This window comes from Cibotium barometz, chromosome 29 (assembly GCF_041138505.1).
Source record: "Cibotium barometz isolate CiBa-2024 chromosome 29, ASM4113850v1, whole genome shotgun sequence".
NCBI lineage: Eukaryota > Viridiplantae > Streptophyta > Polypodiopsida > Cyatheales > Cibotiaceae > Cibotium > Cibotium barometz.
Window position 1 is genome coordinate 15,157,536 of NC_141074.1, and position 18,845 is coordinate 15,176,380.

The following is an 18,845-nucleotide window of genomic DNA, read 5'->3' on the forward strand; positions in this document are numbered from 1 at the left end:
GGGTCCCGGCGGCGAAGATAGTGCAAAATCGCCATAACAGAGTTTCAGGTCCGAAATGAGTCCGAATCGCATCTAAACACAACAAAAACGATTTGGGTTGCTTGCCACACATTTGTCCATGCATGATTTGATTTTCATGCCTCTTCGGTGCCGTTTGGGCCACGGTTGGAAATTTCTGCCATTTGGCACGCTCGTGCATCTTTTTTGAGAACCCGGATTCGGACAGTTAGAAGTTGAGGATCTGGGACCCCATCAGAGAACGGACCACACGGACTTGTGCTAGGGAAGTTGCTCTATGTCCGCATCGGTCCGTGCACGGATTTGGGCATCGCAATCACTTCTCCCTGCACGTCAAAGTTGGGTCCCGGCGAAGATAGTGCAAAATCGCCATAACAGAGTTTCGGGTCCGAAATGAGTCCGAATTGCATCTAAACACAACAAAAAATATCCGAGTTGCTTGCCACACATTTTTCCATGCATGATTCGAATTTCTGTGTGAGTTTCACTTTGTGTGCATATGGATAGAGTTTATCTTGTTGGGCCCCTCTGTGTGAGAGATCATATAATTGTACAAGGATCCTATTACTGGATAAAGGATCTCACTTATCAACGTGTGTGAGTTGAGATAGTGTTGCATTATGTCTAGTTCATCATCATCACTATGGACACTCCTTATAGAAATCTGAGAGGTTTGATGGTTCAAAATACCATACATGGAGTATCAGAAATGCAAATGGGATTGGTAGATTGGGAACTCTGGGCCATAGACAATGTCACAGAGAGAAATCCTTCCACGCATCCTGACAAAAGTGTGTTTCAAAAAGAAGTTGGATGAGGAGAACAAGAAGAAATAAGATAAGAAACCTAGAGTAGACATCATGAGGCCAATGTGGCCACCACCACTGATACACTTTTCTAAAGCTTGTTATACTTATAGAGTTTGTGTGGCATTCATTTTATCATAGTGATGTCTTAGTGAATCTTTATCTTAGTGGTAGATCTAATCCAAGCACCACCTGCGTGGTAGATCCAATCCAAGCACACCCTGCGTGGTATGGATGCTTGATCAAAAGAGGGTGTTGGGATTTTAGTGATCTAGCATCCATTAGTATTAGTCCTTAGGGGTGGATAAATGTTATGTGCACATTAGGGATACAAGTTCTAAGGTCATAAGGTCTCCAATTACCACGATTAACCAGTGTAGGCATGCTAGGTATCACGCTTGATGGTAGAGTCACTTTATGGTGAGTTTGGTGAGACAATCAGGGGAAGGTGGAGACATCCGGGAGATTATGCACTTCCCTCTAGAAACCCTATATGAAAAGGCCCCTACACTCATTGTTGTGAGTGATGAGAGGAGCCTTTGTAATTGCTTAGTGCAAGTAACCATTTGTTGGCAATATATTTTGTGAATCCTTTGTGGGCATAAGGCTAGCTTCTTTTGCATTAAGATAATCCTGTGCTATTCATTGTTTATCATTTCCCTTCATGGTGTTTATGTGTTAGTCCTTCATATGCTAAGCGCATCTATTCACATATCACATTAGCATTGTGTATGTGTATTGATGAGTTTGTTTATGCTTCATAATCAAGTGATTAATCATCATTACCACTACATTCTCATATCCTATTTCTTAACAGAGTACCCCGAGCGTCATCTCTTAAGGTAAACTCCAATGCTCTTGTTCTTCTCATTTATATTTATTGCACCCTTGGGTGCTGGGGTTTTAATTTTTATATGCATTTTTTTAGAGCTTCTACATAGAGCTTTATACATAAGGCTTTATGCGTATAGCCATGCGCGGCTATAGCCACATATAGTTTGCCCCAAAAAACATTATTTAAACTTTTTTTAAGACAAACACTTAAAACACAAAAAAATTATAAAACAACAATGTCATGGTTTTTATTAATTTCAAATTATATACAAAGTTGCAAAATACTAAAAGTGTTTATGTCCCAAAAAAGGCACTAATTAAATTAATTCATTGTGTTCGTTTGTGCATCTTCATCTTTATCCTCCCCTGCATCTTCACCACATGCACCACCACCTTCATCATCACCGGCACTTTCAACATTCTCATCTTCCAACTGTGTTAAAAGAAAATACAATGCAAACATGTTAGCCACAAGTAAAATAATTATAAATCAAGTTTAGAGTCTCACAAGTTGCCCTGTTGAGCTCCTTGGATATCTATTTTGGTGATCAATCCTAGGCGTCGGGAGCCACTCCCAAGTGTGCCCTTCATTGTGGTGTTTGTGGTACCTATGCTTCATAGACGTTGGGGGGTGACCTGTTACTCTTTCCTACATGCCATTTCAACGAAAAGGGTAACGATGACACATGAAGTAAAGTTAGTAAAAAATGGTAACGCGATGACACATGAAGTAAAATTAGTAAAAAATGGCAAGGAGAAAACTTAAAAATCGTGCGAGCTAGCTTGCTTTTCCTCTAGATCCATACTTCATTGCACCAAAGTTCAACACTTGACTCGCATGCGCCACGTTTTGTTGAGGGTGTTGAGTACCCTTCCTTCCTTTCTTCTTTAACTTCTTCCAGTCCTTAATGGTGCAATTGGCAAGAATTTGTTTTCCCTCTTTTGCGTACCTCCTTGATCGAGACCTCCTATTATTGAGGATCTTAATAATGTAATTCCTCACCCACTCACATCGAAAATATATGTGTGTGTGTGGTGGTGGGTTTGGAAATCGCTCATGCATGCACTACACTACATACATGAAGTGTTATCTTTCTATTTATCCCATGGTTTAGGCATCCTTATAGGTTTGGTTGACTAAATAACAAAAGGTATAATAATCTCTCCATCCTGTGTCATCCATATAAGGCATTCCCTGCTTATTTAGGTAATATTAAATCATCCTGCCCTCCCCGGCGGGCCTGTTGCACGCTATATAGGCAAAGGTGACCATGCACCTCCCCTAAAGCATCTGCGGCACCCACCTCCCCCACTACTTGATCTCACCGATAGCTCTAAGAAGACCTAGAATTATCACCACCTGAGTGGAATCATGAGCATGCCGCATGCTGAGAAGATGGCACCGTGGATGGGATAGGAGTGCGCTAAGAACTAGGAGGAGCTAGAGGGCCAAGAGTAGGGAAAGTAGAAGTGAGAGGGGTAGGGAAGGTGGTGGGAAGCATGGATGTGGGGGACTATGGGATAGCTCCCTAACATGTCAGGCACATAATAGGAGGCGGGAGATAAGAACAATTGTTGGAGCTATATACATCACACCCTAACTTAATCTAGATCTCAACTATATATACAAACTCATAATCAATATGAACTAGTCTTTTGGGAGCGTATATGGTGTAATTCTCTTCCTCCTTCTCTCTCTCTAAGTCACTTTGTCCCTATCTCTTCGTGTTCATGTATTTCCAACATGGTATCAGAGCATCATCAATCTTGCTATTGTGAAGAGAAGAGAAAGGAAGTATCAATTGTGTTAATTCCATTCATGTGCATGTTCTATGTTTCATCAATCTCTTATTCATGTTTTGTAGAATTCCGGTGATTAATCACTGTTAATAAAAAGTTTATTCAGATCCTTGGATGGTAGATTTGGACCACCCTATCTTATCCTAACAAGCTTTTGGTGTTTGCATCTCATCGTAAGCTTTGTATAGAGTTAATTGGTTTGTTAATCTGATATTCCTATCAAGAGTTATACCATTTTAGATAAACAACACTTAAAACAAGAAAACAGGCAACATACAGCTCGTGTTGTAAATTTTGAGTATTTGCTCGGCTTCATTAGAGTCCGAGGGCGTTGAAAGTTATGGTGTTTTTTGTGCAATAGACTTTTGCTCATTTTTGGTGTGCTACATGCTTTTCATGTTTTAATCCAAAAATAGCCACTTTTGGGCTCGTCTACATCTGAAAATAGCAATCCTCCAACTATTTTTTGGAGTTACTCTCTTATTGCATATCACGTTTTGTCTATTTTTGGGTACTACTTTTCATCGCCACCACTTTCTTTTTGTAACTTGTAAATCACGTTCTATATTTGACAAGTTCATTGCCGCTTGCTTTTCGTGTGAACGTATCTCATATGACTTTTAGGGTCATCCTTGTTTATGTTCTCGTTTCATGGTCTGCAAATTTTGTGATTTCGTTTTATACATATTCTCGCAATCCGAGATGGTAGCTTCTATTCTTGTTAATGGTTTTCATCTAGTCAACGATCTGTTTCCTTGTTTCAAGGCTAAGGATTTCCTAGATGGAAGGCCAAGATGCTGTTGATACTTGAAGGTGATGATCTTCCTGATATTGTTTGGGCAATCTTGTCTGTCCGTCCAACTTGTTGATGATGCAGAACAAGATAACGCTCTTATTACTGTTGGTCCTATTTTTGAGCAATGGCAAACTGATTACTCAAATTGGATCCATACTCGTCGGTATATCTTATATGCTCTTCATGATTCTCTTATGCTCGATGTATTCAATCTTCCTACTTCTCATGATATATGGCAGTATCTTCTTACTACTTTTAAGAAGAAATTTGTTATAGAAATTCTTTTATCTTTGTAATCTCGTGAACAATTTACAATACAAAATCGGTACTCCTATGACTTCGCATATTGGATCCTTCAAAGACATCATCAATCAACTTGCTTCTGCTTTCTACTGGTGCTCCTATTGCACTAAATTAGTTGGTTACACATCTTCTTCATACGGTCAAGGATCATTTATCTGATAATATTTTCACTATTCTATCTAACAAGGATGGCATTGATTTTGACACTGTTTGTATTTCTCTCGTTGAATATTCTCAACGACATGAACGTCGTATAGAGAATTTTGACACTGTTTTGAATACACAAGAAGGTATAGATTCCGAAATGGTTTGTATTGCTCACAAGCGTTCCTTTTCGCGTTTTACTCATGGTGGTCGCTCTTATCAAGTTTTTTTACAAAAATACATTTATAGAAAGGGTTTTTTAAATCAATTTTGAAAAAGAACCTGTAAGTCTATAAAGAGAAAGGGGTCATTTTATTCATGAAAAATTTACAAGTAAGGGGTTTTTTAAGTACTCGTTGAATGCATGTGATACATAGGGTTTCTTAGTAGTGCATCCCCTGAGAATCTATCATGATTCAATGTATGCATAACAAAATAATCACCTAATTCTACTAATCTCTTCTCTTGTGGCTAGATTAAGAGAATTCATTCTTTGGCTACTTGAAGCTCTCTCAAGCAACGGTGTCTTTTGCAAGCATTGAACCTTTCTTTTATTCATGTCTTTATAGCACTTCCGAGTGGATTTCTTTTTCTTTAGTACATTTTTTTTGAAGCTTACAGATGCATGTTTTAACAAAGCATGCATTCATAAGAAAAGGCTTATATATAACTTTTATGCATGGGCGTATGCATAAATCTTTATGCATGAGCTAATGCAAAGGCTTTATGTATAATGCTTAAAAACCTATGTCTTCTTGGATTGTGATCAGGTGAAAAGCCCACTCATCATCCTATTTTGCCGAGAGGTTTTCTTTGTGCAAGATTGGGATCTCCTGCTGGGGAAAGTGTTTGGACTTGACTGGCTTTCTTGGTTATGCACTAGACTGAAACATTTGTAGATTGCTTATGGATAGCATGCACTTTTGGATGAGTTTCTCTTTCCAGTTGATTGCCTTCTAGATGTTCAGTTTTATTGGCTTCTGGAGGTGTTTCTGGTTGATATACAATTTTATGTTCATATGCAACCTCCTACCTACGTTCCGAAGGAGGGATCTTTGGTTCATGAAGTTCTACATTTGGATATGTTTTGGGAGGATGATTTTGTTCTTCGCTCTTGCCTTGTGGACCTAGTAGATTTCTCTTGTCCACCCCTATCTCCTCAACGCAATGGCAATGAGTGGTGTGGGTGAGATATACGGTGATTTGTTAGCCACCTGGATGTTTTGTTTTGTATACTTTTTTGGTCTCTTTTTTTTAATTTATAGAGAGACCCTCTCACTAGAATAAATAAATAAATGTAGAGAACAACCCGACGATAAATTTGCCCATCGTGATGTTTCTCACTTTCAACTTTTGAATTTTGTGTGGCACAGCAAGACACTGCTCGACCCATCTGCTCCAGCTGAGGCACACATACTGTCGTCTCACAGTATCGATCTACACACATACTGTCGTCGCGAGCTGCACTGCGCTCATGCTTTCCTGCATCTGGGCGGCGCGAGCTGCACTGCGCTCATAATTCCTCAAGAAAGTGGGTGCCTTTGAAATCGCGCGAGCCGGGAGACTCGGGCCCTCCAACAGCCATGGTGGTAGCTCGCGGCGGCATTCAGATATGTCGCTATCGGTGGTAGATAAACAATATGATGGTGGCGGTCCTCGCTACGTATTGAACGTGCCACAAAAACAACAGTCGTGCCACATTTCGAATATATATGTGCCAATTCAAGACTCAAAAGTAGGCACATCTACCTCTGTTTTTGAATGCAGGCAGTGCTTGCACCTGGGCAGAGATGCATATGCAAGGCATTGCGAGATCGGGAAGTGACCTCCAGGTATCGATACATCAAGCTTCTCGCAATGACTTTGGCTCCTAGCTCCTACATAAGTAGTCAGACCGCCTAGCGTACTAGGCGCACTATGAGGATCGTTCGATCGTCAACCGTTTCCGATGTACCTATAATTAAGAATATGTGAGCACCTACCTTCTATGCTATGATAATGCAACACCCTGATAATAGCTTTGAAATTATCTATTATTCTTTAATTTATGATTTCTTCCTTTGTTGAATAGGTCAATAGTGTCAAAGGAGATTCAACAAGATTCCATTGTTGAGAAGGCTCGAGTTGAGTCACTTGAGGTGGTGTGTATGATTGAAGAAAGCTTTCCAAGAAGTAGACTCACAACTCAATTGCACTTTCCAGTACATTTGACTATAGGTGGCATTGTTCATAGCCAGTGGATATTCTTTCTTAATCGTTAACGCTTCATGAAATCCTTGAAGAAATTTGTGAGGTAAAGAGAAAGGCCAAAATGAAGCATGGCAGAGGGATGGTTGGTGCAATAATCCCTCGTATACATCTCAGAATATTTGAAACAAATTGATCCATCTATGCCTAGATTCATGCATAACCATGAGGATGAACAAATGGTGTCACATGGAAAAGGACGCATTCGAAAGATGGATGAGTCCATGCGCAAAAAGGTCGTTACATTTTATCTTCTTAACACTTCTATGATGGAAAAATGTCAATATTAGATAATTTGGAAAAAATCTCATATTTTGGGAATCCATTACTCCATATAGTTTTGGACATATCTTAAACATACCAACTGTGAATTTGTCGAAGATCATAGATTTAGATTCTACTCTAATGATATGTCACCATGAGGAGGATTTGACGAACTGTTAGACAAGTTCACCATGATCCCATTTTTCAAACGGGAATGGAAATTTTCCCAAATTATCTAATATGGTGTTAAAAGTGGACTAAGAAATATGAAGATGCAAGAAAGAAAAGGATAGAGGAGAGAAGAGAATTTAAGAGATCAACACAAAGGCACACGGCATACCCACGCGACCTTAAGGCTCTTCCAAAGGATTGCAATATTGAATGGCTTAGAGATGCCCTAGAGCAAGGCGAAAGGATGGGAGAGGATATTACAAGAGAAGAATGAGAGTATGCAAGGGGATGCGACCACCATGTAAATAAAGATGTTTTAATATTTAACTAACATATATTGTATTTTGCTAAAATATATAATGTTGAATACCAAATTCCTTACATATAAGATATATTTAAGATTTTTAGTTAGGTTGCATGATAAAGTGCATAATGCAATGTGGTCAAAAGGTCGACATTTTTGCACTCAACATGTGGACTCCTAGAGAACCACATATGATTGTGGTGTAATGACAAGTTTTGACCAAGATAGTCGAGCTGGTAGACGAGATAATAACATTATAGTAGTGCAAGAAACTTGAATATTGTGTGGAGCAATTCAAGATAACTTGGAGATCGGATTTAGAGCTTTTAAAGTGTTTATCTTTGATGTTAAGTGGTTGAAAGTGGTATATAGAGATACTCAAGCAACCATCAAGAAGTATGCAAGTGGAGTTTTTGCCATCAACTCAACTAAATTATGGCAAGATTCAAGAGACACATACATTTTACCACAACATTGTGAACAGGTTTGTACTTGATTTTCAATTTTGATAAATCCATAGAAAAAAGGAAGGCATTACATATATTTTCTTGTAAATATTTTATGGTTATTCTTTTTAGGTTGTGTTTCATCCAGACCAAAGTGATCCTAATTGGTGGTATGTAATACAAGTCTCTCCTAGATCTAAACGTACAGTTCAAGATCAAGCTGTTGAAGAAAAAATGCATGATGGACAATGCAACTAACAATTAAGATGACCACCATAAGGACCAAGAAATAGAACAAACCCATTCAGAATTTGAGGAATGCAATACAAATGAAGATATGCTTTCTTTGGTTTCATCAAATGAAATCAATGAGCATATAAGTCATAACCATGATAATAATACCTATACATCTTCTTCAAATAGTGGAATAGGACTTTGTATTGATATCGGAGCCATCAAAATGATGGATTTAGAGATAGACCAATCAGCATCCATGCATAGATTTATTGCAAGATGGATTTGATGACGGTACTTGTTAAATATATATATCATCATAATATATGTACATATTAATCGGTTCGTACCAATTAGGTGATTTTGTTGTTTTATTTCAAAAATATTTGGATGTTTGTCAAGCTTTTGGAATTTAATTTCTTTTAAGTTTTAATTTCCACTCAAGTTTAACATTTTGTTTTTTTACAACGGCACTAAACAACGTTTATACCGGTGGTTATATCGGTGTTTATATGACGTCGCTTAGTGACAGTTTTCCAGAGCTGCTCAGTGGGCACACATATAGCAGTGTAACGTAAAATGCCGCTAATTCTTACTTTTGTTGTAGTGATCTCATCTTTCTAAACCTAGCATACATAATATTTCATCAAGTACAACTACAAAGCAACGTCTTTCTTTCATGTAAATAAGAAAAGATCCCTTTCTCTGTGGTGAGTTTTTGTACAAGATATTTTTTAAAATATAGAAAATAACCCATGGAGGCTTGTCATGGGCTTGAATTTGGGCACTTCTGTGGAGCAAACACTTTTGTTGTAGCTTTGTAGATATCATGTGCTCGAATGCATTTGGGGTGTGAGGAATGCTAATGTGTTCAAATAATGATCAGTTGCATGTTCCAGTCGTTAAGGTTTTCAAATGTTCTTTTGTTGCTTATTTCCAACATTTATATCAAGCAAGAGGTTGGTCTTCCTGTGCCTAGATTATGATCGGGAGAAGAGCCCACTCACCACCATATTGCTCTGAGAGGTTTTCTTTGTGTAGGATTGGGATTTCCTACTCGGAGAAGTGTTTGGACCTAATTGGCTTTCTTGGTTATGCACTAGACTGTAGCAATTGCAGATTGCTTGTGGACAATATGCACCTTTGGATGACTTTCTCTTTCCAATTGATTGCCTTCGACTAGATGCTCAATTTGATTGGCTTCCTAAGGTGTTTCTTGGTTGGTCCACAAGGCAATGTTTTCTGGCCACGGGAGGAGTTGGATGTTCATATACAACCTCGTGCCCAATTGTGGAGGAGGGATCTTTGGTTCATGAAGTTCTATGTTTGGATATGTTTTGGGAGGATGATTTTGTTCTTCCCTCTCCCCCTGTGGAACTAGTAGATTTCTCTAGTCCACCCACATCCCCTAAGGGCACTGAGTAGACCAATTTCTGGTTGTGGGTGAGATATAGCCGGCTTCAATTTGATACCCCCACCTGGATGTTTTGTTTTCTTCTGGTTGTGGGTGAGATATAGCCGGCTTCAATTTGATATAGCCGGCTTCAATTTGATACCCCCACCTGGATGTTTTGTTTTGTAGACTTTTGGGTCTCTTTTTCCTATATTTATATTTATAGAGAGACCCTCTCATGTACATATTTCTTTTCTAAGCTTCTTCTCCACCTACGTCTCTACGGCAGTCTGTATAAAACGCAAGGCGATCTCGCTCAATTCGATACCAAGCAAGGTGCTTGCGACCACATACACACTTGCTGCTATGGCACGCTCAGCAGACAGCTTGTTGAAGTCCTGCATCCTGTATAACGTCCTCTTCATAGCTGCACTAGTGTTAATGCACAATCATGAATTAGCACAGGCACAGCAGCAATGCGGAGCAGGGGCGAATGGCCAGTCCTGCGGCAACGGGAATTGCTGCAGCCAATATGGCTACTGCGGCACAGACTCGGCTCACTGCGGAAGCGGATGCCAGAGTAAATACGGGAAATGCAGTGGATCCTGCTTCCCTGGTAATGAGCGTCTACTCTAGTCTACATATGCAGTCCATTTTTTTGCGGTCGATCTTGCATGGCAACAAGAGCAGCCGTGGTGTGTGCTGCTGCTAATTCGAATCGTACTAGGCCTTATAACGGCGGTTGATCTGATCTGCAGGCACAGCCATGGTGCTAGCTCGCGGCGGCATTGAGAAGCCCATCGGAGAAGCCGCTATCGGTGACGAGGTGAGCGACTTCTCTCAAGCCCTCTATTTCTCTCAAGCCCTCTATTTGTAGTACACCACCTCACGGTCGTCCTCTCGCTACTATATTATTGTACGTTATGCATGTATATGAACAATATCATGGATATTATGTATGTAGCTAAACAATATAATCTTGGTCGCACAAGCTGTGTGCAGGTGGCGGTGTGGATCGATGAGAATGGCGAGATCGAGTATGACGAGGTGTATGCGCATGGCCATGAGGATGCCTCCACCTTGTCGGAATTTGTGGTGCTCACTCTCAGCAGCCTGCAGAATGCAAACGTGACCAAGACACTCGAGCTCACCCCTGATCACTTCGTCGTCATTTTCGGAGGTTGGTACGTGTAGTAGTGTAATTTTGTTGGTTTCTGGAATAGTAATGACAGTTACATTAAGGGAACCTGCCTCTTTCTACAGGAAATGTTGCTGCCACGCCGGAGTACAAAAAGGCGAAGGACGTGATCGTAGGCGACAAACTGATGGCAGTTGCCGCCGATGGCGCCCAGCTTCCACTCTCCAACTTTGTTGTGTCTGGTAAGTTACAATCTTTCTTTCTTCATCTACCCTCCCGATCACCAAGTACGTAGCTGAGTATTGCTTTTTGCAGCTATTAAACAAGAGACTTTGAAGGGATTGTACAACCCCTTCACGCTCCGCGGAACGATACTAGTGAATCACGTACTTGCATCTTGCCACAGCGACTGGTTTCTGGACTCGGCCTTTGATCGCCTCGGCCTCTCACGCTTCCTCCCTGCCACATATCAGGTTGCTGATCCTCTACTTTCCCCCTTTGCATGATGACTCGCTCCCACCCACCAATGATGAGTCTTTGTGCATCGCATGTAAACCACACGTTTTTGTCATGGCCACGTACACAAATCTTTCAAGAAAATGGATGTATAATAATATATCATCTATGACTCATGCACGTGCGTACACAAAAATAACAAGTGCGCCACATATTTTTTTTGGTGTCCTCACAACATTCCACCATTTCAAGACTCCAATTCACATCTGCCTCTGTTTTTGTATGCAGGCAGTGCTTGCACCTGTGAGAATGATGTACAAAGGGATGGGCAGAGATGCATATGCAAAGCTCTACAGACAATTGGACTCTCGCTTGGACATTGCGAGATCGGGAAGTGACTTCCAGGGATACATCAAGCTTCTCGGAATGACTTTGTCTCCTAGCTCCTACAAAAGTAGTCAAATCGCCTAGTGTACTACCATGAGGATCGTTCCGATGTACCTATAAATAAGAATATGAAAGCAATATGTGCACCTACTATGCACCTATTATGCTAGTCTCAAAGGGGGTCCTCACGTACGTATGCAAAGCTACCCAATCACAAATAACCAATGCTCATGTACCTGCACTCCTATGCGAGTACATGGATAATCATAAATAAGATCTAGTCTACCAACAGCTAAGGTTTTCTATAAGAGTGTCCCTCTTTCTATTCTACTCTCTCACACACACACACACACAAAGAGAGAGAGAGAGAGAGAGATGATGCAATTCTCCATGCTATGGTAATGCAACACCCCAAGATTAGTTATACAAGACTTTAATGCACCCATTCACCCAAGACCACCAATATATAGAAACTGTAGAAGATTGCAATAACAGTTCATTGCATACAACAGGGCCTCGTCTCACGCTCATCACCACCATAATCATCCACATAATTCATGATTCTTTAATAGGTTTTTACCTTGTTTATCACTTCTACCTCTCCTACCCTATCCTTCTCAAGCTTAAGCAAGCTATGTGTACTATTTTCCTTCATTTCCTATATGCAAACAAGCTTTCCATTAAAGCTTTTTTGTGATTATTTCCCTTCTCTTTTCTCTCTTTTAAGTTTTTCTTTTCTTTTTTTTTCCTTCTCATTGAAGCTTGACCCTAACCCGAGCTTCTACATAGAAACCCTAATAAAGAGATTTCATGGAGAGCTCTCCATCAAAGCTCTCTATTATGTTTTCTATTAGAATGGTTTGCAAATGTCTTTTCTTTTTGGTATTTGTAAGAGATTTCATGGAGAGCTCTCCATCAAAGCTCTCTATTATGTTTTCTATTAGAATGGTTTGCAAATGTCTTTTCTTTTTGGTATTTGTAAGTTTTACACTACACTTATCCATGATGATGTAAAGTTATGTTAGTTTTACTGTGTCTATATTAGAAAAAAAAGAGTTGGAGCAGACTGGAGAGTCTCGTTAGGCTCTCCAGTTTATCCCAAGTTTTTTTTAATTATGTAGTACGTTTGCTGCTGTTGCTGAGCAGCGAAATAGCACTGCTGAGCAGCGTAATATTGGTGCTGAGCAGCGAAATAGTACTGCTAGTTTCACTGGCTGAACAGCGAACCCGTTGCAGCGAAAATATCAACGATATAGGCCCGACATCTCTGCACCCTTCTAGTTATAAAAGCTCTACTATTTTCACTGCTAAATCTTCATTTTGTTGTAGTGGCATAGAGCCTTACACATAAAGATCTATGCATAGAACCTACACATAGAGCCCAATGCATAAAGCCTTATGCATAGACTTTATGCATAGAGCTTGCAAGAACCTATGCATAGAAGTAAACTTGAGCTAAACCTAGACCTAGCACCACCCAAGGGTGCAATAAATGAAAAACATGCAAAAGTACTTAAAAGAAAAATGGCTCTCACCTATGTTTTGTGAAGCCGAAAGAGAGGATTAATGTAAGATTTGCAAAACAAAAGAGGAAACCACTACAACACGTCGAGGGTATAGCAGCATTTATTTTGTCGAGATGTCAAGGATTTTAGTATGCCCTGTAGTGAAATATCGCTGAAATTTTATTGCTCAATAGCACCTATAGGAGCAAAGTTTTGTTGTTGTTTCGTTTACTAAGCTGCAAACTTTCGCTGTTAAGCAGCGAGTATAGGAGAGAAATTTCATTGCTATACTATAATTTTGATGTTGAGTAGCAAAAATAGCAACGAAATGTTGTTGCTATACTCATTGCATAAAATTCCAGAGAGTTGTTGAGTGCTAAATTTAAGTTATACATGTCACATACATGTAGAAAATGATTATAGTTTTAAAAAAACATCCATTATAACCCTTGGATCCCTGTTTCGAGCAAAAAAAAAAGATATTTGAAAACTTTTTAGAAGCGAAGCAATGTGGAGATCATAAGTCTATTCTATCTTGTAATAATCTATATGTGTTGCGTCATCAATGTCTACATCTAATGGAAGCTCAATGAAAAGATGGGGTTCCATATCAATATCACTATCATTGTAAGATTCCTCGCTCCGGATTTTGAGGTGTGCAGGTGTGAGAACCTTCCCTTCTGATCTTATAATTATTCCCCTCTCTGAAATAAAAGAAAGATCCTGTTTTATCCTGTTTTGGCTTAGAGAGAGAAAATGTCTAGAGAGAGATAATTCAAAATTGAGATATTTTTAGATATAAAAATCCTCATAATGTCTAAAATGGTTTTCCCTGAAACCAAAATTCAAAAAGAACTTTCCAATGTGCAATTGGAGTTAATTAACAATAGATATAAAGGACCTTAGCCTAAGGGTCCAGATTTTCAAAAAAGTTTGAATTATGCTCTAATTAAGGTTCCTATGGACCAATAAGATTAATCCAAATGTAGGGAGGAGATAAATTGAAGAATAAAAGAAAATCCCCCAAAAACTGAGCAAATGCTCACATAAGATGAAGAGTTGACTAAGGACAAGGTTTATTAGTTAAAAAAGAAGAGATATTTAGAGAAAATGATGCATTTTTGACACCTCGGTGTGGGGATCCCTCATGAAGGAGGTGCCTATTTCACATGTGTAGGACTTTGAAACTCATAAATAATGAGATATTTTTATCTCTCCTCTCTCCTGTTTTGACTAGATCCAAAAAATAAGCTAAACTGACCCAAAATGGTCAAAAATTGTCCAAAATGATCTAGAAAATTCTAGAATCAGTTTGCTTGGCTAGAGACTCATTTTTTCATATAAATAGAAGCCTCCCCCTTTGTAAAAGGTTAATAGTGTTTATGCATTGTTACTCTACTCCTACCCAGAGTCAATTACATTGCGGAGGATTCATGCCGTCTCACTAACCCTAGAAGGAAAGGCTCATCAATGGTTTTGAGCCCTCAAGAGAGAAGATGATATCAATTTCACTCGGCTCAAGAATGTGTTCGTGCCAAGATTTTCTCGAAGTGGTGATAGATGGAGCATGTGGCATAGCTGCATAATATAAAAGAGAAAGAAAATGAGTCTACACGAGACTATGTATCCCAGCTAAAGCACTTGAATTCAAGATATAAACTACGGGAGAGTCTAACTGATGAGGTCAGTTATTACCCTACTTTCGAAGAGGAGCTCGAGATTACAAAATCCATGATTATCTAGTGTTAGCCCGTAGACCCCGGTTACTTTGGATGCATGCTATAAGTTGGCAATCGAATATGAAGACAATATGCTTGAATTGCCACAACTTGAAGATGTCAAGGCAGCTTCAGCAACACAGCTTGAAGATGTCAAGGCAGCTTCAGCAGCACAACTTCACGAGTTTTGAGTCACCAAGACACAAGAACTTGGAGTAAGCAAGTAGGGAACATGACTGTGGACTCAGTAATGCCATACTGGACAAATTGAAGGTGAAGGATGGAAGAGAAGCATCAGGGCATGGGAATTCTCATCTCTACCCTTGTAGGAGATCTTGTATAGTGTTCTATGTGCAAAATGAATAACACCACCACTGAATGCCCTCAATTAAGAGTAAGGCCATTACTCTATTGTGCTCATTCTGTAAAATTAGGGAACCATGACACTTCTATGTGTAGGCATCTGAGATTTCAAATCGTAGCACAACTGTGGCACCTAGAGCACCATTGGCCTTTCCAGCACCACCAATACAAATCACTGTGGCTGCAGGAAAGCCAAACCCATCCTATTTACCTAGGGGGATGTTCCAAATATAGGACACATCACCTCTGCTACCACATGTTCTACCGCCACATAGCTACCATAGGCTAACCAAGTGCTGATTGAGGAGCCATCAGATGAGGGTGAAATGGTGCGTGAGGTAGAGATCAATAGTAAGTAACAAGGAAGCTGCGGAGATTGCACCAGAATTTTATGTCTTACAAAATAACATGCCAGTACTAGTGTTCCAAACCACGGTACAGTTGAAAGGTAAGGAAATAAACACAAATATAAGGAGGGGGGCACTACAATGTTTTGGTTGCAGTGGACCTCATCAAATAGTAGAATGTTGCTCATGCGCATCAAACTCAGCAAATGGCTGCACCGCCTAATGACACCTAATGACATGCCAGTGCTTACTTTGTACTAAATGTGGGTTTGATCATTTAATCAAAGCTTACCCCCCATATCGTGTAAGTGGTTCTGCTTCCACTTTTAACGAGGCCACTATCAGGACCATAAGTATGCAACTTGGAATCATCATGCCACTAAATGTTATGAGATGAGTCCAAGCCTAACTAGGGGGGACAAATGGAAGAACCCAATAGATGCCACCACTTCTAGAACTGGCAGGATAAGGAGAGTAAAAAAGTGGGTAAAGGTGACACCAGGGTCATAATTCAGGATGGATCTGAAGAAGATACTATCGACATACGACCCACCTAATCAATGGAATAGAGTGATCAAATGCCAAAACCAGACGAGCTTGCCTAGGAGGCGCAAAGAGAAAAACCAGCAACCCCTAAGGGGATTGGTGAATACCCAAATGCTGAAGAAGAGATAATAAAGCTTAAAGAAGCTAGGGCCCTAGTAGAAGAGTGCCAATGACTTCATGAAGCCAAATTAAGTACTAATTGGACCAGGGATACAATGTATCCAAGACACAAGCCGATAAGGGATAGAGAATTAGACGTGCCTACTCCAATTCTAGAAGAGTCTAAAGAAGTATCTCAAGGAAACATTATGGCAAGAATGTTTGATGAGATTGAGCAAGATGTGTCCATTCATTCATTCCCTAGGGTTGGATATGAGATGAACACGTGGAAGGAACCCTTACTTGCCAACAACAAAGAGCCTAGAGACATAGGCAATCTCACAGTTGTACTGTCCACTCCCATACAAATGCCATTGGGACAACTACTACTCAGTTCACCAACATTGTGGGCAGACATAAAAGAATGGGTAGAGGGAGGAATAAAGCCAATGACCACCGCAAAGGAGATCCAGTCACCTCTAGAAGAAAGAAACTTAAAACACACAGGGGAAAGAACACCTAGATTTGTAATACTGGTCAATCAATTGAGGCAGTATTATGAAAGTGATAACACTAATGCTACAATCCCAATTCATCATAACGAATACCAAGCATTGTCCATCCTAGATGGTGGAGTGGGAGTCAGTATCATCACACAAAACAATGTTGGGAGAATGAATTGGAAAAAACCTGATTTGGAAAGAGTGGATCTTATCGTTAAAATGGGAAACGAAACATCTTCAAGACCCATGGGGCTTTTGAAGAATGTACGACTTAACCACACTCATATGACATAATCTTGGGGAGACCCTTCATGAGGGAATCCAAATTGGTGCACGATTGGGCATTAGACCATGTGTCTGTTCGAAGGGGCTCACAAATCTTAAAGATAGATATGCGAATGTGGAAAGCACACCCCCCATGGAAGGGCAACTATGTGGTAATGATTTAGTCACAACTGAGCAAACCACATCCGTGCAAGTATGCCAACCCACGGTGGAATTTTCAAATAAGGAAGAGGAAGATGAAATGTATGCATCGCTACCCCAGCCAGATTTCAATGAAAATTGGATGCATGTGGTGCTGGCCACCATAGATGTTATGTAGCCCTAATTAAGGAACCTAATATGTTGAATCTGGGAATGTTCCCAGTATCTCTGTTTGTATGGTCAATGTGTAACCAATTGAAGAGGAATCAGAGGAGGAAGCCTCCAGCATAGAAGGGACTGGATCACAAGGCCGCACTAGCTCCCAACACCTTAGAAGATGGCGAAAGCAAAAACAGTATATCGCTCAACAAAATGCCCTGCTCGAAGAAAACCCATGGATTCTTAGTGGTTGAGATACCTCAAAGCTACTAAGGTTCATGATGAGTTTTCTAAGAATCGGGGTGAGGAGTTGAGCAAGATATCCCTTGAAGGAAAACACAAGGAGGAGGTCACCCTTCAAGAATCGAAAATGCCTAAGCTTACAAAGCAGGGTGCCAAAAATGAAACAAGGCTTTGGCAGAAGCCAAGCGTGAGGCTAAGAAGTTTATGGCTCAAACAAAAAATGAGGATGAGGATAAACCATACCTACTCTTAGTGCTAGACCATTTGAAGACATACACAATTGACGAATGAAAAGTGGTCCAATTGATGGCCAAAAGAGTTAAAGAAGATGGTTTATCCACATCATACGGTGGCCTAGATGAGGTCAAGGAAATTGATATTACAGAGCCAGGGGAGGAGACCAAACCTGTCTATATTGCTATAAGGACTTGACTCCAGCTGAGGAAAAGGAACTTGTTTCTCTCCTCAAGGAGTTTAAGGATTTTTTGCCTCGAACTAAAAGAGATAAAGGGTGTACCTCCTGAAGTGGTACAACACACGATCCCAATCATGAAAGGATCAAGACTAACTAGGCAAAAACCATAGCAGATGAATCCAAAATATGTAGCAATTGTAAAGGAGTAAATTGATAAACTCATTGCTATGAATTTCATCTACGAAATTGAGCACACTGAATGGCTATCACCAATTGTGACAGTGCCGAAGAAGAATGGGAAACTTAGGGCCTGTGTTTGATCTCAAAAAGGTCAATGCAGCCACTAGGAAGAACCATTACCCACTACCTTATACTGAACACGTTTTGGAAAGGGTACCTGGTGAAGAAGTTTACAGCTTCTTAGATGGATTTTTAGGTTATAATCAATTGTCTATAGCACCCAAAGACCAGCATAAAATTGCCTTCAATACAATGTGCAAGACATTTGCTTACAAAGTTATTCCTTTTGGTCTCACCAATGCCTCAGCAACGTTCCAACGATTGATATGCACAGCCTTCAAAGACTACTTGTTGCAAAAATGGTTGGAGGTATTCATTGATGATCTGTGTGCACACTCATGATGGTTGGACCATTTGGCTTACTTGAGAAAGGTGTTTGAGCGATGTTGATTGTATCGTATATCGTAATTTTGGGTCAAACATGGTGTGATCTTGGGACACATTGTCTCTAAGAATGGTATCTCCACAGACGAAAGCAAA

At 40.0% G+C, this 18,845-nt stretch overlaps 1 protein-coding gene across 1 annotated transcript; it reads left to right on the forward strand.

Annotated features, from left to right (window-relative positions):
- The first annotated feature begins 10,043 nt into the window (after positions 1-10,043).
- LOC147621894 (uncharacterized) lies at positions 10,044-12,049 on the forward strand. Its single transcript, XM_086822913.1, has 6 exons — positions 10,044-10,376; positions 10,519-10,586; positions 10,763-10,940; positions 11,024-11,140; positions 11,214-11,371; positions 11,643-12,049. Exons 1-6 carry the CDS (start codon positions 10,127-10,129, stop codon positions 11,823-11,825), a joined length of 954 nt encoding a protein of 317 aa, XP_086679039.1. The 5' UTR covers positions 10,044-10,126; the 3' UTR covers positions 11,826-12,049.
- Positions 12,050-18,845: the final 6,796 nt, after the last annotated feature.

Excerpts from the sequence above, each read along its gene's own strand:
- LOC147621894 (XM_086822913.1), top strand. The coding sequence starts at position 10,127 with ATGGCACGCTCAGCAGACAGCTTGTTGAAGTCCTGCATCCTGTATAAC. Across the intron at positions 11,141-11,213 it reads CTCCAACTTTGTTGTGTCTG|CTATTAAACAAGAGACTTTG; the intron begins GTAAGTTACAAT and ends TGCTTTTTGCAG. Across the intron at positions 11,372-11,642 it reads TCCTCCCTGCCACATATCAG|GCAGTGCTTGCACCTGTGAG; the intron begins GTTGCTGATCCT and ends TTTTGTATGCAG.